The 23719-nt window shown below is 41.8% G+C and overlaps 1 protein-coding gene across 1 annotated transcript in view; it reads left to right on the top strand.

Annotated features, from left to right (window-relative positions):
• The window catches only part of LOC127161394 (NLR family CARD domain-containing protein 3), a gene marked incomplete at its 3' end in the record, with an annotated part of 31866 nt that extends 9847 nt beyond the window's left edge, over positions 1–22019 (top strand). The window contains exons 3-9 of the mRNA XM_051104160.1: positions 11075–11166; positions 11296–11409; positions 11950–12063; positions 13037–13150; positions 13233–15014; positions 21070–21246; positions 21846–22019. Of these exons, the coding sequence (XP_050960117.1) occupies positions 11117–11166; positions 11296–11409; positions 11950–12063; positions 13037–13150; positions 13233–15014; positions 21070–21246; positions 21846–22019 (2525 nt within the window). The remainder of the gene's footprint in view (positions 1–11074; positions 11167–11295; positions 11410–11949; positions 12064–13036; positions 13151–13232; positions 15015–21069; positions 21247–21845) is intronic.
• Between the last annotated feature and the right edge of the window lie 1700 nt (positions 22020–23719).

Below are 23719 nucleotides of genomic sequence, written 5' to 3'. Positions count from 1 at the left end.
AGGAAATAATATTATGAATATTTTGCAGTTTGTTTGATGTCTTTATCTCAAACTGACAAAGTTTAATGAATTTAAGTGAGTTCAGTATGTAAAACATATAGATTATATGTACAAAAAAAAACATATGTATAAAAAAATATATGGATTCAGTACCATATATAAAAGCCTTGTATATCATATACCAAGCCTTGTACATTATAGGGAACAATATTCTGAATATTTTACAATTTGTTTGATACTGTTACGGAGGAAGAGATGAAGCGTGAAGCGTGTCAAGGCAGGCAGAGTAGACTGTCTGTTACTGCTCCCTCTGCTGCTTCTACAGATACTTCCATATAAGGCAGGCCATGCCAAACAATTGTTTTGTTTTGCTGTGCGGACTCTACTAAGCATTTCTCCCGTTTCATTGCCCTGTTTTGTTACTTTCCATGGTTTTGTTCTTGTCATAGTTTTTGCCATTGTTTCGTTCTGTTTCTTTGCCATAGTTTTGCCTAGTTTCATAGCCTTGTTTATTTTGCTTCCTTGGACTGCTCACTTGTACTTTGACCCTCTGCCTGTTTATTTTGGATTTTGCTTTTGTCATTGCCTATGTGTTACTGTTCGTTTGGAGATCGACCCTGCCTGTCTTGACCACGTTGTATTCATTAAAGCTCGCATCTGGATCTGTCACGCTTCTCACGAGTCCTTGTTACAGAATACTTCGCCTCCCAGAGATCCAGCGGCTTTTTGGAATACACAACCATGAACCCAGCAGATCGCCTTGTTCGACTACGTCAAGGTAATCAACCTATTGAAAACTATGTGGTGGATTTCTGTGACCTATATTATCAGGTGGACTTTAAGGAAACTGTTTTGAAGGACATTTTTCGCTTTGGTTTAAATAAGGACATATCATCCATAATGCCACGTAATACCCCTCATTGGACTCTGGTCCATTACATTGACTTTGCTTTGCTTTTGGGTGGTTCTGCATTCACTGTGTGGATCAAGGATGAGGGACCCTGTGATCCTCCAGTACCCACCAAGCCTGAGCCTGTTCATGCCATGCCTGTCAAGCCAGAGTCTGTTCACATTATGCCGGCCACTCAAAAGCCTCATTGCACAACATCTGCCACTCCAAGGCCTGCTCACGTCACGTCTTCTGCTCCAAGGCCTGCTCACGTCACGTCTTCTGCTCCAAGGCCTGCTCACGTCACGTCTTCTGCTCCAAGGCCTGCTCACACCATGCCTGCCGCTCCAGGGCCTGCTCACGCCATGCCTGCCACTCCAGAGGCCTCACCTGACCACAGATCTACTCCAGTGACCGCGTCTGACCACGAATCTGCTCCAGAGGCCTTATCTGACCACAAGTCTGCTCCAGAGGCCTCGCCTGCCTGCGAGTCTGCTCCAAAGGCCTCATCTGACCACAAGTCTACTCCAGAAGCCTCGGCTGACCAGGAGTCTGCTCCTGAGGCCTCGTCTGTCCACGAGTTCGCGCCCATACCTCCTGAGGTGTCAGCACACGCTGTAGAACCTCCTAAGGAGATGGCGTCCATTTATGAACTCACCGTCCTGTCTGCTCATGAGTCTACTCCAGAGATCTCATTTGACCATACGTCTGCGCCAATCCCCCCGGAGGTGGCATCTCTGACTGCAGAACCTCCTAAGGGGACGGCATCCTCCTATGAACTCTCTGCCCATCCTGTCACAGTCATGGAGGCTACCTCTGAACTTTCTCCCTGCCATGTCATGTCAAGGGGCCAATCATGAACTCCCTGCCTATCATGTCACGGCCAAGGAGGCCTATCATGAACTCTCTGCCTGTCATGTCATGACCAAGGAGGCCAATCATGGGCTCCCTGCTCTGCCTGCTCTGCCTGCCCCACCATGGCTTCCTGCTCTGCCTACTCTGCCTGCCCCGCCATGGCTGCCTGCCCATCCCCCTGGACTGTTGTTGTTTTGAGCGCCAGGAGTCACTCCTAGAGGGGGGGATTCTGTAACGCCACGCCAGCAGAGGGAGCCCTCAACCATAGACTGTCTGTTACCGCTCCCTCTGCTGCTTCTACAGTTACTTCCTGTTTGGCAGCCATATAAGGCAGGCCATGCCAAACAAACCCTGCGAAGTATTGTTTTGCTGTGCGGACTCTACTAAGCGTTTCTTCTGTTTCATTGCCCTGTTAGTTACTTTCCATGGTTTTGTTTCTTGTCATAGTTTTGCCTTGTTTTTGCCATTGTTTCGTTCTGTTTCTTTGCCACAGTTTTGCCTAGTTTCATAGCCTTGTTTATTTTGCTTCTTTGGACTGCTCACTTGGACTTTGACCCTCTGCCTGTTTATTTTGGATTTTGCTTTTGTCATTGCCCACGTGTTACTGTTCGTTTGGAGATCGACCCGGCCTGTCTTGACCACGTTGTATTCATTAAAGCTCGCATCTGGATCTATCACGCTTCTCACAAGTCCTTGTTACACAGTGGCAAACAGGTATATAGACAGCAAGACAAAGAGTAATCCGTGACACAGGTGAGTTAAATTATTTGATTAATTTATATGATTAATTTATATATATATGAACCCTTTCACTGGTGAGTTTAAAATATTCTATCGGACCCCCCAGAGTGAGTTTTTTTTGGCGACCGTTATTTTAGAACGTTCACTTTATTGTTTCCATGGCAACGCGTCATGATTGACACTGCAGCCACTATAGCGCTGTATGACAGACGTATCGCTTTTATTTTGTTTTTCCTTTTTTATTCAAAATATTCACACACTTGCTTACCATGTCTTAAACTATCTGATATTCCGATTCACGAATAAGTGTAAGTTAGTGTATTTTGCCGTTTTAAAACCTTTATAAATGATCTGGATCGTGATCTATAACGTGAGATGGGTGCCGCCATGTTTGTTCGCGCTGCCGTTCAGAGACTTCTGTCAGCCGGATTTACAGCACGTAAATTCACCAGTTTCTCCCGAAATACATGCAAGTAAGTAGCTGGTGAAGTGGGAAAGGAATGGAGAGAATTATATTGTTACTTACACTATGTGTATCTGATATAAATCAAACACGTCGGCAAATTATACTTGAATGGATTGTTATTGCTGCTTCCATAGACATCCGTGTGTATTTTACAAACTCTAAATGTATTGTTTTACTAGTAATTATGTGTATTTAAATTCCTGAAACCTAAAATAAACATTACGTCGTTGAAAACACTGCTCAATTGTGATTATATGACAAGCGCAACAAGCATCTCTCTCTGGCTCAGCGCCAGCCAACGCGCGAAAACACAGTTTGAATTTGGCAGTTGCGTGACGTCACCGAACGTTCTAAATCCCATATGTGGGACCGTACTCCCAGGGGCACAGAAAATAGAATCCCATATGTGGTACCGCTCAAAGGGTTAAGCCTTGTGCAACATAATGGGCATATATTTATGTCTATCTTAGTTTGGGCTCAAAACATAACAGACACAAAGAGTTTAACTGGTATGAAACCGAATGTCTAATGAATGTCAAAGCGTCAAACTAACTTTACAGGTATGGACTGACAAGAGTGATGAAAACTCAATAAATAGCCATTTTAAAAATGCATGTTTTCTTCAATTGCAGTGCTATATCATTAGCCTCCTCTGTCCCTTTCACCACTTTGGGTAGTACAGTGCTCCATCTATAAAATAAATGATTCATTTATATATAACATCTATATTATATATAACAAATATATAACATCACAGAATCAGCATTTAGACATACAATGAAATAAATGACCCGCAAACACTAACGTCTATTTTATCTACTTTTTTTTTTTTAACCTCGCAAACGACGTTTGCGTCAGGCTAACGTGTGTTCTAACATGTGTGTTAGGCTAATGTGTAAATCTCTTTGGATAAAAGCGTCTGCTAAATGATTATAAATGTAAATTCAGAACACAATTGCTTGGCCTATTCTTAGGCTAAACTTTAAATCTTCACCAAAGGACTTTGAAGCCTTTCGTCTAATTTCATTTTTTTGTGATGTTTATGGGATACTGCCCTTCAGTTTTGTAATCCAAAATAGTTGTAAACTATATTGAATCCATGTTCTACTATTAACATGCTGCAGTTGTCTGCCCCTATTGATTTCCAGGGTCTTAATGGGGATTTAAATTTGTCGTCACATTACTATAATCAATTTATGGTTTTTAGAATTACCTCAAAAATTGCCATATTTTATCCTATATATGTATGTATGTATATATATGAATAGTTCAGATGGAAAACCAGCTAAAAGCCATCTCGGTCAAAAATAAGATAATGATACTGAGTGAATGCTCCTGACACATATTATACATCCATCAAATACTTTTACTACAATCTCGCTAAATTTCAGCCTCAGCCCAATCAGAAGTACCAGTACTTACATAGAAACCTATATATTTTTTTTTATTTTTTGTTATATTTAGTTTTTCTTATATCATTTCAGTAAGTTCAGACAAGCCACAATCTAAAATTTTGGTGACTTTGGTGACATCTGGTGACATGGTGGTAATAAAATATCCAAAATATCAATAACCACTATCTGGCTGTAGTACTCAATGGCTGCATAGAGGCTGAAATCTATAAACCATTGTTGTAACTACCTTAACCTCTTAAGTTTTATATTTTAAGTTAGAATTATAGAATTATAGAAAAAAAAAAAAAAAAAACTGTTGGGTGAGACTATAAAAAGATGCCAAAATATGTTTACAGACAAATCTGACAATGCTATAAGGAAAATACAAAGCAGGAGACAGAGTATCATTTATTTCTCATTTATTTCATGACAAAAAACATAATTTATTTATTAAACAAGTACATTTTTTATGCAAATATGCAGATGCAGTTGACTGTAAAATAAAACATTTAGTGTAAAAACAATAATAATACGTTGAGTAATATATATATGACACTGGTGTGTTTCTCCAAGCTTCAAATTAATTTGAGTTTGATTAATTGGTAGGCACAATGAAAAGACATGATTTTTGAAAATGGTTAAAAAGAGAGTTAGGTATCTGTTTTTGCAAGTGAACCCTTCATAAGCCACTTACAAGCTTCTTTTGTAGGCTAACAAACAGCATTTGAAACGCTGAGAACATCTAGTGGATTTAAACAGCACTGCAGTCTCTGCCCTCCCTGGTGAAAAAACCAGCATATGCTGGTAGGTATGTTTTGATGCTGGGATGCTGGTTAGGTATGTTTTGATGCTGATAGGACCAGCATAAACCAGCTAAGGACCAGCATAAACCAGCATCAAAACATACATACCTGCATCCCAGCATCAAAACATACCTACCAGCATGTGCTGGTTCTTTCACCAGGGCTTGGAGGAATTTCAACAACTCATTCTTTGCCAGCTTGCCTAGTCCTCACCCTGCTGCAAAACATTATAATTATATTTATATCTGGACAATAATGAAAACAAAATTAAATGTGAATTCTAATGAAAGAACCAGCTGTTGTCCATATGGTTTCATTGTAAGGCGACCGTCTTCAAATGCGCATTCCCGCGTCAGGGGTGCTTATTTAGGCACAACATGTCTGTCATGCAATAGCGTGCTACTATTCAGCTTCAACACTTGCACTGAAACTTAAATAGCGCACAGTTTTCTAGGTTAACATTAGATTGAGTGGCCATGTAAAGTTGCTACTACACCTTTCAGGTGAAAAGCCATATCTGAGGTTGATGAATGATAGGTGAGCATGTGGATGTCCTGCACATAAACCAGCCATTAACAATCTTGTCATGAACTCACTCACTTAACCACCCACAGCAAACAGAAGGAGAGCATAAAAGACCAGGGCAACTACAATTAAGTTCAAAATTACCAAATTATCAAAATATGTAGTTTATTTGGTTATATTTGTGTTTAAATTTGGGTATAGTGTTACGATTCCCGGTCCCGCCCACTCCTGCTGCATTTTTTTTCCTGTCCCGTCCCAATCACGTGATTATTAGTGATAATAGGGGAACGTGAGTGCTATAGAGAAATACTATACATATTTATATATATTGCTATTGTATTGTGGAGTGACACTTTCATAAACTTTTTCTATACTCTGATTATATGGTAAATATTACAATATCATAGTGCAGCAACAGTGATCAGCAATAATGAGAAACCTAATTATTACTCACAATAAAAATAATAAGGTCATACAGATCATAACACAGTCTCGGAGGTAAGAAGTGGATTATCCTTCACCTGAAATATTTGTCTTTTCATCTTGAAATGCGAGGCAAATGTTGGATCACAATAATTACGAACCATAGTTTCCACAAATCCCCTCACTCGATTGTGATGTTCTTTTTTTTTTCTGCAAGGGCAGTGACTGTAACATTGAACGTATTTTGCAGTATTAAACACGTATTTATACCGATTTCATCAGGCTCTGAAAATTCTTCAGAAAGAACACGAAGAATGGCCTCAGCTGCCATAGTTGCAACTCTTGTGTCATCAGAATAGGGTGTTCAACGCATCACCATTTCCGTTTAAAAAACGTTTTGCAACCTTTTGTCGGGGCTGGTGTGTTCGACTTAATGCAGCGCTGTGCAGCTCGATCAAATTCTGACTTGAAGCAGTGCATGCCAGTTAGAAATTTTGTCTGACTTGAGATGGCGCTGGCACCTCGTGACTGTCACGTGTGGCATCAAAGTACCGCGATAACAATTCGAGAGCAGCCGGCTGATTCGGCCACCGCAGTTTCTTAAGAGTAGCTGCAGGAGCTCTGATGACCACACAGCTGTTTCACGATTGGCCAGATTCACCACATGACAACGATTCGGCCACGGCATTGTGAGCACGTCCCCGCCCAGAGGGGAGTAAGACAGAGAGAAAAACAGAGGGCAATGCGTGTTCTCCTCCATCGCAAACAAATCCACCTCCGCCTTCCCAAACTGATCCCAGATCAGTTCCACCGTCCTGGGGTTCAGTCTCCATTCCTCGTGAGGGATTCCACTCCTCGACAGCATATCCGTGCCGCTGTTCAGACAGCCTGGGACATGTGCTGCCCGGATGGAAAGCAGGTGACAATCGGCCCACAGCAAAAGGCGTGCTGCCTGCTCGTGAAGGGCTCTCGAGCGAACCCCGCTTTGGCGGTTTATATACGACTCCACTGACATGTTGTCCGTACAAGTCAGCACATGGTGACCTCGGACCTGCGTGATGAAGTTCTGAAGGGCTAAGAAGACCGCTCGAGGCTATTTATGTACCATGTTCTCTCTGACTCTGTCCAGCGACCTGAGGCTGGTACTCCGTCACAATGAGCTCCCCAGCCCGCAGTCGATGCGTCCGTTATGACAACTTTCTGCTGTGTGACCAGACCCAGCTGGACACCGCGGTGGTACAGATCGGGATCCCGCCATGGCTCCAGCGCGCTCAGGCACTTGCAAGTGACCACAGTGTGAGCAGGGCCCGTTCTCCTAGCCCTCTCCAACCTGCGTTCTTAACCATATCTAAAGGGGGCGCATATAGAGCAGACCGAGGTGGCACACCGTAGTGGCTGCTGCCATCCAGCCCAAGAACCTCTGATATTCTTTCAGCGCTACGGGCCGTCCCAGGCTGAAAGTGTCCAGAGCTGACATTAAATCTCGAATACGCTCCTGACACAGACACACTCTCATCGAGACCGAGTCCAGATGCACCCCCAGATATATAATTGACCGGCTGGGGCATAACGCGCTCTTCTGTACGTTCACGCAGAGGCCTCTCTAGGTGACGCAACAGAATGCATTTGTGGCTGTTAAGCACATCCTTGAATGGGCCAAAATTAGCCAGTCGTCCAAATAGTTCAAAACGCGCATCCCCCTCGCTCTCAGAGGGGAAAGCGTGGCATCCACACACTTAGTAAATGTGCATGGCGCCAGGGCTAGACCAAAAGGCATGACCATGAATTGATATGCTGTGCCTTTAATTGCAAATCTCAGAAAGCACCTGTGTCGGGGGGCGATCTGGATATTAAAGTAAGCGTCCTTCAAGTCCACTGAAACGAACCAGTCTCCAGGTCAGATCTGCCCGAGAATCTGTTTCAGTGTTGTCATTTTGAAAGCGCATTTGTATAATGCATGGTTGATTGGTCTCAAGTCCAAGATTGGATGGAGACCTCCACCTTTCTTCGGAAAGATGAAGTAGCGGCTGTAGAAACCACTTCTATCGTGTGTTTCGCGAGGAGATTGAGAACTTCTTGCCTCAGCACCGGCGCGCTGGACGCCGGAACCGTAGACCATACCATTGAACTGGGGTGGTCTGCTCTGAAACTGAAGCGTGTAGCCGTTCTCTATTACGTTCCGTATCCATTTCGAAATGCCCGTAATTGAATGCCACGCGCTGTCGAAATGACTCAGAGAACGGGGGGCCCCGCCCTCTGTATTCTGAGCAATGCCGCTGTATGTCAAGGACGTGTTCAGTGAATTCACTGGGCAAACGGGAGCGCTGTGTGACAGCGAGGGTTGCGCATCGCAGATTAACGGGGAAAGCGAGCCTCTTACTGAATGTGTGTGACACCGCCATGTTCACCCTGGGTGGCTGCGTGCAAGCAACCGAAATCATAGAAGGAGGAAAAAAAGGCTCTTTTTTTGAGGGTGTTACAGACTTTATTACATTCTGAACAGACACAACAAAGACATTCTCGTGGGTCGAAGACTTTCTTCTGCAAAGTCGCACTGGAGAGCAGGGGGGGTGAAGCACCCTTTCTTGGTGCGCAGTCGCCCATCTGCGGCTGCGGTCCCACCAGTGGCTCGTTGGCGGTGGTGGGACGCTGCCGGGAAAAGTCTCCAAGGGCGATGTTTCTTCTGGACTTAAGTGCCTGTACTGAGAACTCCTCGCAATGCGGGCAGTCCAATCCAGCGAGCGCTGCCTCCGCATGAGCGAGACCCAGGCATAGGATGCAGAACTTGTGTGTCTATTCCGAAATGCCCGTAATTGAACACCACGTGCTGGCGAAATGACTCAGAGGATGGGGCGCCCCGCCCTCTGTATTCTGAGCAATGCCGCTGTATGTCGAGGACGTGTTCAGTGAATTCACTGGGCAAACGGGAGCGCTGTGTGACAGCGAGGGTCGCGCATCGCAGATTAACGGGGAAAGCGAGCCTCTTACTGAATGTGTGTGACACCGCCGTGTTCACCCTGGGTGGCTGCGTGCAAGCAACCGAAACATAGGAGGAGGAGAAAAAGGCTCTTTTTGTGAGGGTGTTACAGACTTTATTACATTCTGAACAGACACAACAAAGACATTCTCGTAATCGCCCGCAACCGCCAAGGGGACCTCGTGAAAACGTCTCGTACGCTTCACAGCGGGCCCGCCACTCAGCGTTCTCCTCCTCCGACCCAACTCGTCAGGAACAAGGCTTTTGATCTTCGGTGCCCTCTGCCACGCTGGTTTAGTGCGAGCAGCCGGTTCCGGGTCTGGTGCCGAAGAAACGGAAGCAGAGGGAGGGCACTTCGAAGGGCGGCTCGAAGCAGACAAAGATCTACTTTGTGGTGGAGGCTGTGCTGCAGCCCAGTGTGGCAGGAAGTGGCTCATTGCTCTGGAGCGTTTCTGTGCCTCAGAGAAGCGCTCTGCAATAGTCTCCACGGCATCACCAAAGAGGCCGGAGAGAGATACGGGGGCATTGAGCAGTGCCCTTCTGTCCTTGAGCTCAGTCAGAGTGAGCCACAGATGACGGTGGAGCACCACCATATAGTCCATGCTCCGTCCGATCGCCCGGGGCGTCTTCTTAGTGGCTTTTAAAGCGAAATCCGCCGCCGCGCGCAGATCTTTAAACGTCTCGGGATCCTCTTTACCCTTGTCTAGGGATTTCAGGAGCTGAGCCTGAAAATCTTGGAGCACTGCCATTGTGTGGAGCGTGGAAACCGCCTCCCCCGAGGCGGCGTACGCCTTGTCTGTAATATGAGCAGTCAGATGGCACGGTCTCGATGGCAGCGTAGTGCCCGACTTCAATGAGGCAGACGAGGGGCAAAGATGAGCAGCGATGGACTCCTTGACGGGCGGGACACGCATGTAACCCCGGACTTCCGCCCCATTGACTTTTGTAAAGATCTCTGATCCACCGGTGTGGGTGCGAGCCGATTGGGGCGCAGCGCACGCCTTAGCGATCTTGCCGTGCAGGTCGGGGAGAAAGGAGGCTCGCTTCCTTGGAGCGGCAGCTCGGTGGCCTGAGTCAAGGAACCAAGAATCCAGCTTGCTTCTAGCTGGCTCGTCGGCTTTCTCCCACTCCAAGCCGAGATCACTAACAGCCCTAGTGAGGATCCTGACGAGTTCGTCCTGGAACGCAGCGTGCCCCTCCACCTCAGAATGCTCTTCTGAAGCGTGAGCCCAGTCCTTTTCGGACGCTGTCAGCGACATGGCCTCGTCAAGATCGTTGCCCTCCTCTGCGCCGAATGAAATAATCTCTGAAGCACCAGGGATGGGTCAAAGACTTTCTTCGGCAAAGCGCACTGGAGAGCAGGGGGGTGAAGCACCCTTTCTTGGTGCGCAGTTGCCCGTCTGCGGCTGCGGTCCAACAGTGGCTCGGGTAGGTCCGGAACAAAGCATGAAAATCTTGGACATGCTGGAACGAGGGAAACCCGTCTTCTTGCGTCTTCTGCACAGCTGTCTTCGAGTAGGAAATTGCTTGAAAGAGGAAGTTTCTGAGTTTATGCCGCCAAGACATATATTATAAGATTTCAGGTAGGTTAGGAAGGAAGGGAGTCCCCACATACGTCAGCTTCTGACGCAATGTCGAGTGAACCGTTCTTGATTGGGAACCCTGTTTTAGATGTTTTGCATATATTTTTAAATGTGTTTAGACTCATTTTGAAGCTTACATGTAACATGAAGCAAGGGCTATATCTCTTCTTTTGAAGATCTCCCCAAAATAACCAGATATGGAGCTTAAAAAGCTTATTCATAACCTCAGTTGAATGCAGTTTGCATATGCATATTCCCATCTGATACTTCAACATACAAGAAAATATGATTAACACACTGTAAATGTCACATTACATTTGTTAAAATCATATATTTAAAGGGTTATAGAATGATTTAGAACAATATAAGGCTGTTTAATTACTGTATTTTTTGTGATTGTTTGTCACTTGTTTAACAGACATCTTTATCAGTGGTGAAGATCAAACTGTTCAGATCCATCATGGATGACACACAAACATCTGAAGATGAAGTTTTTTTTCCGGGATGCAGGTACTTTGTAACACATTACATATCCTTTTATGTAAAAAAAAATTGAGAACAATGAGACCATAAGGGCTCCAAAAGTCATTTCATATATTGAGATTCTCATAATAAAGGATTAAATCTGTTGTGTTTTAGTTCAGTTCATCAGAAGAGATCAGAAGCAGAGCCCAGGTGTGTGTCTATGAAGAGTGAAGAGTCTATGAACCATCCAGAAAACTTTAACAGTGCAGAATCACAGTCTGGTCTCAGGTACAACATTAATATGATTATAGCATGACATATATTATCATATCACAGTATAGTTCACATTTTTTGTATAAACACAGTGTATGAAATAATTATAAAGTGTTCTTTAAAATGAATTTGATAACGTATAACTGACTTGTTGCTACAGTCATTTAAATTACTAATTGGCTCCCTTAATTAATGGACCCTCTGGGGTCTGAGGGTGTTTTTGGGCCCTGGAGAAGTTTTGACATGCCCCGACACATGAATAGATCCTGTTCAACTGTTGAAACATACCTGTTATTTCCAATGTGTTTGCTGATTCGTTTCATGAACTGAAGAAAAAACAGTCCCACCATCAGTAGTCAGTGATTGAGCTTATTTTACCACATTCATGTAGAATTCAGTCTAGTGTAACAGCTTCTGATGTTGGTACAGCACGGAAACAGTACAATATAGCATAACACAGTAGGTACATTGTACATAATTCAGTATTTTGATGCGAGTACAAAGTACACTAAATATAACGTGGGGCCTGATTAACTAAAATCTCTCTCGGTTTAGTTCAGTTCATCAGAAGAGATCAGAAGCAGAGCCCAGCTGTGTGTCTATGAAAAGTGACGTGTCTATGGACCCCCCAGAAACGTTTAACAGTGGAGACTCACAGTCTGGTCTCAGGTACAACGTTTGTATAAAAAATTGTAAAAAAATAAAAGGATACATGTATAGTTGATATGTTGCTACAGTCATTTAAAGGACTAATGGAGCCCCTTTATTAATGCCGAAAATTAGTCACGTTAGCCGAAAATTGTCCGTCATTGATAGAATTTTTTGTCAGTGACGGAAAAATCTGTAGGCTGTCCGTTACTTTGACAGATTACACTGAGAGTGATCTATTGTAACTTCTAACTGTAATTCCCACGCCTGTCCAGTTGGTGGCGAGTGCTCTCCAGTGTAGCAGCAGAGCACTGGATCCAGAACAAAAATGAAACCGTCAGGAATGTTTTGCTATGTGTTTGATTATGCCAGAAGCTTCAACAATCTATCATGCCACATTAAAGAGTGCCAAAACGGTATTTATTGCTTGAATTTCTAAATGAAATGGACAGAATTTGAAATCTGAGACTTTGTTTCATATCAAAAGTAACACAAAGCCTAGCCTATTGCGATTTATTGGATGGGAGGCACACTATACTGTTCATTCATCAAATGAAAACAGCATAGACCAAAAGATTGATTGGGATTTAAAAATCGATATTGGTTCATAAAAATGAGAATATATTAAAATTGCTGTCACTGTGGGGTATGGTGTGCATGAACATGAGAAGTTCTCGCAGTCTCATCTGTTCATCTGTTCTCTTTAAAATAAATGCATAAGCATATATTGTCCTATAGGATCATAATTAAAAATAAAAATGTGAATAAAAATAAAAGCAATTAAGTGTGTTGTTATAATTAAAATATGAAAATTAAAATGACAGGTAATAATAGAATATGACAGAATTTTTATGACCCTGTCCGTCAAAATGATGGACAATGTTAAAGTCTAATGCAACATCTGATTGTACATAACAATTCATTTTTTTGATGTGAGTACAAAGTACACTAAATATAAAGTGGGGCCTGATTAACTAAAATCTCTCTGTTTTAGTCCAGTCCATCAGAAGAGATCAGAAGCAGAGCCCAGCTGTGTGCCTATGAAGAGAGACTGGTCTATAGCTCAACCGGTAAAGTCTAACAGTGGAAATACACAGCCTGGTCTCAGGTAAAACATTTCTGTAAAAGATATGATTTAAAGATATGATACAGAATATGTCATGTCACAATGTGATTTTTTTATTTTATAGCCATGACATCCTCAACCCATTTAGATCAAATTTGATGATGAAGTTTGAGTGTCTAAATGAGGGAACAGCAATGCAGGGAAACCCAACACTGCTGAATGAGATCTACACAGAGCTCTACATCACAGAGAGTGAGAGTGGAGAGATCAATGAGCATGAGGTGAGACAGATTGAGACACAATCCAGGAGAACAGCAACAGAGGACACGGCGATCAAATGCAATGACATCTTTAGACCTTTACCTGGACAAGACAAACCCATCAGAACTGTGCTGACAAAGGGAGTCGCTGGCATTGGAAAAACAGTCTCTGTGCAGAAGTTCATCCTGGACTGGGCTGAAGGGAAAGAGAATCAGGACGTCCAGCTCATATTTCCACTTCCTTTCAGAGAAATCAACTTGATGAAGGGCAAAAAACTCAGTCTTTCAGATCTTCTTAATTTCTTTTTCCCCAAAGTAAAAGAAATTGAAATATCCAGTGGTCAATATAAAGTGTTGTTTATCTTTGATGGTCTGGATGAGTGTCGTCTGTCTCTGGACTTTAAGAGCAATGTGAAACTGTGTAATATATCTGAATCAGCCTCAGTGGATGTGCTACTGATGAATCTCATTGTGGGGAATCTGTTTCCCTCTGCTCTCATCTGGATCACCTCCAGACCAGCAGCAGCTGATCTCATTCCCTCTGAGTGTGTCCATCGAGTGACAGAGGTACGAGGCTTCAATGAGCCACAGAAGGAGGAATACTTCAGGAAGAGAATCAGTGATCAGAGTCTGGCCAACAGGATCATCTCACACCTGAAGTCATCAAGGAGCCTCTACATCATGTGTCACATCCCAGTGTTCTGCTGGATCTCAGCCACTGTTCTAGAGAAGATGTTGAGTCAAGCAGAGAGTGGAGAGATTCCCAAGACTCTCACTCAAATGTACACACACTTCCTGATCCTACAGACCAACATCAAACATGAGAAGGACTATGAGGAGAACGTGACAGATGAAGACATGATCCTGAAACTGGGGAAACTGGCTTTTCAGCAGCTTGTGAAAGGAAACCTGATCTTCTATGATGAAGACCTGAGAGAGTGTGGCATTGATGTGACAGAAGCATCAGTGTACTCAGGATTGTGCACTCAGATCTTTAGAGAGGAGTTGGCCTTGTATCAGGGGAAAGTCTTCAGCTTTGTTCATCTGAGCCTTCAGGAACATCTAGCAGCTCTATATGTGCACCTCTCCTTTACAATCAACAACATCAGTGTGTTTGACCAAACCAAGCAAACTCTGTTGTCTAAGATTTTTGACCAGAAGAAATATAGTTCATTATGTGATCTGCATCAGAGAGCTGTGAATGAGGCCTTACAGAGTAAAAATGGACATCTGAATCTTTTCCTGCGTTTCTTTCTGGGTCTCTCAGTGGATTCCAGTCAGACTCTCTTACGAAAACTGCTGACAAGGACAGGAAGCTGCTCCTACAACAAAATGGAAACAGTTGAGTACATCAAACAAAAGATCAGGAAGAATCACTCTGCTGAGAAATCCATCAATCTGTTTCACTGTCTGAATGAACTGGGTGATGATTCACTGATGCAGGAGATGCAAGATTATCTGAAATCTGGAGAAATAAAAAAAGGCAAACTCTCCTCTTCACAGTGGTCAGCTCTGGTTTATGTGTTGCTGACATCAGAGCAGAAGATGGATGTTTTTGATCTAAAACAGTTTATTGGAAAACGACATAGAGCAAATGAAGTTCTTCATAATCTGTTACCTGTGGTTAAAGAATCCAGATCAGTTTGGTAAGTAACACTTAAAAACAAAATTTCAAAACATGATACCACTTATTATTATTGTAATTTTTCCCCAAATTAACACAATGGGAAAGTCTCAGAGGATGACACTTCAAGAAAATGAGACAAACTTACTAAGGCAGTGAGGAGATTTTTTATAGTCTGTGTGAGAGCTGGATGATTGTAGAGCTCAGTGTAAACAGACAGATAATAGATTTCGGACTTGATCTAATGATGTTGATATGTATGTTCTACTGTCTATACTATTACGCTCCGTGTCAAGGGAATGTTAAGGGCATAATTAAAAAAAATGAATGTAGTGCTGGATTCCCAAGAGGTAACAGAAAATCACTCCGGTCGGGGACCAAACAAGCACACCAGTTAAGTAAACAAAACTGTGATGTTTATTAAAGATTATTCGTGGAACAGAGAGCATCTCTTCAGGGTGGCCACAGGCCAAGATAACAAACAAAATGGATGTAGAATAAAAAGAAAAATGGAAATTAAATAATTACAATGATCACATTGTAAAATAAAATACAGCTGGCTTACCTAACTACCTAACCAAAAACAAAGCCCAAACAAATTTACACAAAAGAAAAGGAAAGGACACCCCTTCGCTCTGTTTCACAAGGTGTGCTATGACATTGACGAAGAAATGAGAACTACATTTTAACCGCTAAACATCTGTTTTAGGCATTAGTTTGGCCGCCGGCCAGAGGAGGAATTCAGGAGCTCAAAACTCTTTCAGCTGCTTGCAGCCGGCATTCTTAAAAGACCCTCACCTTAATCGAGCGACCAATAACACGCCGGCACCCCAGCATCATGTAACCTATGAGAAAAAGACAGAAGTAGAGCAACACAAGTGCAGCACAGAAAAATATCAACAAGACACGGTCATACTCATAACAATATGAATTACATTTTCATATACAAATCTTTTACGTTTCATTTCTTTAATTGCAGTCGGTGTCAGTTCATCATTTATGTTCTTTAATCTACACAGGTTGGGTTATTGTGGTGTCGCAAATGAAAGCTGTGCAGTTATACATTGATTTAAATGTTTTTTTTTTTTTTGTGAAAAGATAAAGGAGATAAAACTTTCACAGCTATGTATAAAATCTATAACTAGGGAGAACAGTTGAAAAAAAGTGAAAACACTTAAATCATGGGATGTAACGGGACTCCAGGGAAGCGTGAAAGATCCAGATGCGAGCTTTATTTAACACAGCTTAGTTAAGACAGGCAGGGCCGATCTCCAAACAAACAGTAACACGTAGGCAAGACAAAAGCAAGATCCAAAATAAACAGGCAGAAGGTCAAAGTCCAAATGAGCTGTCCAAAAGTAACAAATAAACAAAGCTATGAAACTAGGCAAAAACTATGGCAGAGAAGCTAGGCAAAACTATGGCAAAAACAAGGCAAAACAATGGTAACAAACAAAACCATGGGAAATAACTAAATAAGGCAATGAAACCAGAGAAAACGCTTGGTAGAGTCCGCACAGGCAAAACAATACTTCGCGGGGCCTGTTTGGTGTAGGCCTCCTTAAATGGCCACCAAACAGAAAGTAACCCTTCCAAACAGGAAGGGCTCCCTCTGCTAGTGTGGCGTTAAAGACCCCCCAGGGCCAAGAACAGCTGTGACTTGGCTTGACTCATGGAGAACAACAGCTGTGTCTTGGCTTGACTCGTGGAGAACAGCTGTGACTTGGCTTGATGTAAGAACTACAGCTGTAACTTGACTTGATTCCGAAGTAACAGCTGTAACTTGACGTGGCCCAGGAATCACAGCTGTCATTTGACTTGGCACTGAAAGTGCAGCCCTGACTTGACCTGACACCGAAGGATCAGCCATCACTTGATTTGCTTTGGGTGCAGCAGACATGGCAAGATGAGATTTGGATGAGATGATTTTGGACTGATGAGGCTCAGGCATGGCAGCCATCTTGTGAACAGGCTTGGGGATGGCGGCCATCTTGTGGATGGCATGGCGCGAGCAGGCCCTGGAGGCCCTGGAGAAGAAGACGTGACGTGAGCAGGCCTTGGAGCAGAAGACGTGATGTGAGCAGGCTTTGGCTTGGCGGGCTTGGCATGAGAAGGCTCAGGTATGATGGTGACAATACCGGACATGACATATGAGTTCCTTGGTGTGGCAGATACTGGAGGATGGCAAGGTTTATCATCAGCGATCCCCACAGTGAATGCAGAGCCACTCAGAAGCAACGCAAAGTCAATATAACGTACCAGTGACCAGTGGCGGTGATGACCAGGCATTTTGTTAGAAATGTCTTTACATAAACCATAGAAGAAAATGTCTTTGAGAAAGCTTTCTTTAAAGACCACCAAGTGACAAAGTTCACAAAAGTCCATAACGTACTGCTCGATGGGCCGGTTACCTTGACGGAGCTGAACAAGGCGTGATGCTGGATCCATGGTGGTCGTGGGTTGTGTCCAAAAGCTGCTGGATCTGTGGGGCAGCGAAGTATTCTGTAACGGGACTCCAGGGAAGCGTGTAAGATCCAGATGCAAGCTTTATTGAACACAGCTTAGTCAAGACAGGCAGGGTCAATCTCCAAACAAACAGTAACACGTAGGCAAGACAAAAGCAAGATCCAAAATAAACAGGCAGAAGGTCAAAGTCCAAGTGAGCAGTCCAAAAGTAACAAATAAACAAGGCTAGGCAAAAACCATGGCAAAAACAAGGCAAAACAATGGTAAGAAAACCGTGGGAAATAACAAAACAAGGCAATGAAACCAGAGAAAACGCTTGGTAGAGTCCGCACAGGCAAAACAATACTTTGCGGGGCCTGTTTGGTGGCCATTTAAGGAGGTAGGAAGTAACCCATGAAGCAGCAAAGAGAGCGGTAACAGAGAGTCAATGGGTGAGGGCTCCCTCTGCTGGCGTGGCATTACATGGGAAAACACCTTATGATGAATGTTTAACATTTGTTCTTTATGTATCTGTAGCCGACATTGTGATTTCATTCAGAATACTGGTAATTTGAATTTAGTAATCTGAATCATTGATTAAATTTGATTTATGAATCACTGTGAATTCCTGAATCATTCTGATCCACATTAAATGTTTTGAACAACAACAGTGCATCTGGAAAGTATTAACAATGCTTCACTTTTTCAACATTTTGTTATGTTACAGCCTTATTCCAAAGTTAAATTACATTCATTGTTTTCCTCAAAATTCTACAAACAATTCCCTATAATAACAACGACATAAGACAAGTTTGTTTAAAATCTTTGCAAATTTACTAAGGGTGTATTCACGCCTGCTTTGTTTGGTTCAATTGAGTCGAACTGAAGTTTGTTTCCCCCTTGGTGTGGATCTTTTGGGCAGATGTGAACACAGCCATCACACTAGGGTGCGGACCAAACCATCATACTGAGACCCAGCTGAAGAGGTGCCTTTGTCTCGGTCTGGTTCCAAACTCTGGTACTGTTGAATGAATGAACCAATGAACGGATGACCTTAGCACATGTGTGGTTTTGTTCACAATTTCTGATTGACTTGCAAAAGGAGCAGTGTGAAAGTGAACCACCCCAAAAAAAAAAAAAAAAAAAAAATCAACATTGTATTTGGTCCGGATCAAAGCAAGTGAACTAGTGGACCATCCTGGTGTGAACACACCCTAAAAATAAAACACGTAAAAAAAATTACATGTATATAAGTATTTGCAGCCTTTGCCATGACACTCAAAATTGAGCTCAGGTACATCCTGTGTCCACTGATCATCCTTGAGATGTTTCTACAACTTGTTTGGAGTCCACTTGTGATAAATTCAGTTGATTGGACGTGATTTGGAAAGGCACACACCTGTCTATATAAGGTCCCACAGTTAACAGTGCATGTCAGAGCACAAACCAAGCCATGAAGTCCAAGAAATTGTGTGTAGACCTCCGAGACAGGATTGTATTGAGGCACAGATCTGGGGAAGGGTTAAAAAAAAAGTCCGCAGCATTGAAGGTCCCAATGAGCACAGTGGACTCCATCATCTGTAAATGGTACAAGTTTGGAACCACGAGGACTCTTCCTAGAGCTGGCTGCCCAGCCAAAGTGAATGATCGGGGAAAAAAGGCCTTAGTCAGCCTGTATGTTAGAGTGTCCAGACGGAAACCAATCCACAGTAAAAGGCACATAACAGCCTGCCTGGAGTTTGCCAAAAGGCCTCTCAGACCATAAGAAACTAAATTCTCTGGTCTGATGAAAAAAAGATTGAACTCTTTACCCTGTATGGCAAGTGTCACGTCTGGAGGAAACCAGACATCGTTCATCACCTGTTCAATACAGTAGAGCATGGTGGTGGCAGCATCATGCTGTGGGGATGTTTTTCAGCAGCAGGAACTGGGAGACTAGTTAGGATCGAGGGAAAGATGAATGCAGCAATGTACACAGACATCCTTGATTTAAAAACCTGCTCCAGAGCACTCTGGACCTCAAACTGGGGCGATGGTACATCTTTCAACAAGACAACGACCCAAAGCACACAGCCAGGATAACAAAGGAGTGGCTACAGGACAACTCTGTGAATTTGTGTTTAAGTGGCCCAGCCAGAGCCCAGACTTAAACCCGACTGAACATCTCTGGAGAGATCTGAAAATGGCTGTGCACCAACGCTCCCCATCCAAACTGATGGAGCTTGAGAGGTCCTGCAAAGAAGAATGTGGACAAACTGTCCAAAAATAGGTGTGCCAAGCTTGTAGCATCATACTCAATAATACTTGAGGCTGTAATTGGTGCCAAAGGTGCTTCAACAAAGTATTGAGCAAAGGCTGTGAATACTTATGTACATGTGAATTATTATTATTATTTTAATTTGCAAATATTTCAAACAAAGTTCTTTCACGTTGTCATTATGGGGTATTATTTGTAGAATTTTGAAGAAAATAATTTCATCCATTTTGGAATAAGACTGTGACATAAAATTTGGAAGAAGTGAAGTGCTGTGAACACTTCAGTAATCACTGTAGGACCTACAGATTGGGCCAATATGTGTTCCAAGCATCAGTAATTCAAAACCAGGGTTTTTGCTTTGTTGTACTAAAACTTTACCCATTTTATTTTTCTAAATTATATCATAAGTTAAGAAAACTGATTGGTACATAAAATATTAAACCGACCAGGTTTGATGTTGTCAGTTTTCTGTTTCTGTACTGGGACTGATCTTCTTTCATCCTTTTGTATCTGACTTCTTGTTTCCTGTGTTTATTTCCTGTGTCCTTTATTTTCTTGGGTCTTAAGTATATTCTCATTTATTTTCATAGTTACTGATTAGTTTGATCCCTGTGTCTATAGTTCTGCATTAACTTGTTTATTTAAACTCAAGCCATGGGGCATGTTTGCTAGCTGTTTTGTGTTTCTATTTTTCTGTGTCTTTGGGCCCTTTTGAACTATCTTTGTTATTTTGAATAAATACAAACTTGCTGCAACTGGATCTACTCTTGCGCCTGTTTCACACATACTCCATTTGCAGTGTGCATGCAGTCCATGTGCATTACGTATGTGGTGTAGAAGCAATATGGACTCCTTTTGCTTTTACAAAGGACGCGTTTGCAGTGCACTACTGGTCTGCAGCTATCTATTACAAACACAACATTCATCCATTATTTTGATTTCAAATCTAAACGTTATTACTGAAAATGCTTTTTCAGCATTGTGATCCTCTTATCACAGTACAGTAATACAATCTTTCATAGACATTCACATTTAAACTCAATAAATATAAACATTTTTTATTCAATATTTTGTTTTGTTTTATTTTTCAATGCATTTGACTTCTAGATTTATATATTAATTTGCTTGAGCAAGTGGCAACACAAACATATCATATAGCCTGCTTTTCTTACATTAAAAGTAGCCAATCACAAACATTTTAAATTAAAACTTACCACTGACAGAAACTACCACAAGTGCATTTATTATGGTGCCTTGTTGCCCCTGCATTGCTGTAACAGGTGTTTTATGAAGAATTGAATGAAACATACATTTAAAATCTAAAGGAAGGTAATTTACTTTTGTTTTCAATATACTTGTTTTGTTCTTTACACAGGTTGTGTGGATGCAGTCTCACTTCTCAGTCCTGTGGAAGTTTGTCTTCAGCTCTACAATCCTCAAACTCAAACATCCTGAAAGAGCTGGACCTGAGTAACAATGACCTGAAGGATTCTGGAGTGAAGCTTCTTTCTGATGGACTGAAGAGTCCAAACTGTCAGCTGGAGATACTGAGGTAAATGGTTTCAATAAAATAAATAAAATGTGTTTATTAAATTGAAAAGTTTGTAATGTAAATTTATATAATTATACAGTGTGCCACTATGTTAATTTACATGTAAACAGGTCATGATCTAGTGTTTTCACTGTCTTTCCGGATTTGAAAATGCAACATGCATGAAACATCTGCCTTTTTTTTTTTTGGATTGGCCATCCTAATCACCAGTTACCCTTGACATGTACTGTTAGACAGCTAAGGCAGACCAGCTTTAAGAAAGGAAAATTTTAAATGTTTTTGTCATCTAAACAAATAGCTAATAGGTGCATAATGGAGTGCAGCAGAACAGCACGAAGAATATCAAATAATAACATCAAATCAGTACCCAGAAGTTACAAAGTTACCATAAACTCTACTGTTAAGGTGCCCAACTTACCATCAATTAGCTGAGAGTGCTCTGTGTTTCTCTTGCACATGTAAAGAGGGAGAGCAATAGTGTCTTACATACCGCATAGAACTGACATGCTATATGTAAGTGATATGCATTGTTGCAGTATCTTGTCAGAATTACAGTACAAAAGTACAAAATGTAGAACATGACTATCGTGTGTTTTCAGATTGTCTGGCTGTATGGTGACAGAGAAAGGCTGTCGTTATGTGTCTTCAGCTCTGAGTTCAAATCCCTCACACCTGAGAGAGCTGGATCTGAGCTACAATCACCCAGGAGATTCAGGAGTCAAATTACTCACTGAAAAACTGTTGGATTCAACCTGCTCATTGGAAAAACTGAAGTATGTATAGCAGAAAGATATTAGATTATATATATATATATATATATATATATATAATCAGAACAACAACAACAATATACATATATATATATATATATGTATATGAAAAATTTGTTCCAAAATGCTATAAATCCATTTTGATTCATTTAAGTAAAAAATGTTTTTCTTTACCAAGAAAGTAGCTAGATGAAAATCACTATTTTCTGTTTCCAACTTTCACATAGCATCTTTAGGTTATAATAACATTAAAAATTTAAATCCAGACTATATAATATAATTTTCAGAGATTTATTATAAAAATTGATTATTATTTTCCCCCAAAATGCAATAAATCCATCAGGGCTCTATGCTTACTTTTCTTCTGTGTAGACCAGCGGTTCTCAAAGTGCCAGAGGGTCCACGAAATCTTTTAAAAATATAGGCGCGTGAAGTATTCGCTGTGTATTGGTTCATGTTTGTGGTGTGCGCCAGCGCATTCTGTTGTTTTCTTTATTTTTCAAAGGCATGACATTTTGTAGTCAATTGAATGTATAAAAATAAATCACACAAATACAAATTTTACCATACGTCTATAAATGACAGTATTATTTCTCCTGCTGAGGAAAAAATTCAAGTGAACCTCAATTAAAGGAGAACTCCACTTCCAGAACAACAATTTATAAATAATTTACTCACCCCCTTGTCATCCAAGATGTTCATGTCTTTCTGTCTTTAGACGTAAGGAAATTATGGTTTTTGAGGAAAACATTTCAGGGTTTTTCTTCATACTGTATAATGGACTTCAATTGTGCCCCTGATTTTGAACTTCCAAAAGGTAGTTTAAATGCAGCTTCAAAAGGCTCTAAACGATCCCAGCCGAGGAAGAAGGGTCTTATCTAGCGAAACGATCTGCCATTTTTTTCGAAAAAAAATTTTTTCTTACTTTTTAAGCACAAAAGCTTGTGTAGCACAGGCTCTGAGATGCACATACTATTGCGCGTACACTACGTACTGTTGAATCACATTGAAAGGTCACGTGGACCACCCAATGTTTACAAAGCGAATGTGCAAAGACTAACCAAGTGCAAGTAAGTCAAACGCTGCTTACAAACAAAAAGCTACAACGATACCGGAAGATTCTGAAGTTGTAGGACAAAATAAGATGGAGTTTTTGCCATTCTCTACCTTTCTGAGCCGGAGTACACAGACGATGAACTTAGACGTGATTCATAGTAGTGATGGAAAGTTCGGATCATTTTACTGACTTGGACCTTTGAATCTTGTTCAGCAAAATGAACAAATCTTTTTTTGAGTCGTTTCGTTAATTTTAGCAAAATATAATTAAAATGTTACGTGTTATTTCCCTAACACATCTACTGCTTACACAAACATTGATCACACTACAAACAAGACAAAACTGTAATGCTATAAGTACCTGGGTCTTTAGTCTATGATTAGCTCACCTCACCTCTCGACTCGAAAAACCCCAAGACTTAAAACAGGTGAATTAATTTCCAGTACACATTCTAATAGGATGTTGCACGAATGAACAAATCACTCCCCCGAGACAACTCGTTCTTGCTGAGTCACATTAAACATCCGTTCAAAATGAACGAATCATTCAAGAACATGCATCCCAAAGCCTGTGCTACACAAGCTTTTGTGCTTAAAAATTTTTATTTTTTCTAAAAAAAAAAGGCATCCTTCAAATCTGAATGACC

This window comes from Labeo rohita, unplaced genomic scaffold (assembly GCF_022985175.1).
Source record: "Labeo rohita strain BAU-BD-2019 unplaced genomic scaffold, IGBB_LRoh.1.0 scaffold_634, whole genome shotgun sequence".
NCBI classification, from domain to species: Eukaryota; Metazoa; Chordata; class Actinopteri; order Cypriniformes; family Cyprinidae; genus Labeo; species Labeo rohita.
Note: the sequence above shows the minus strand (reverse complement) of the source record. Positions and strands in the feature narration are given on the sequence as shown.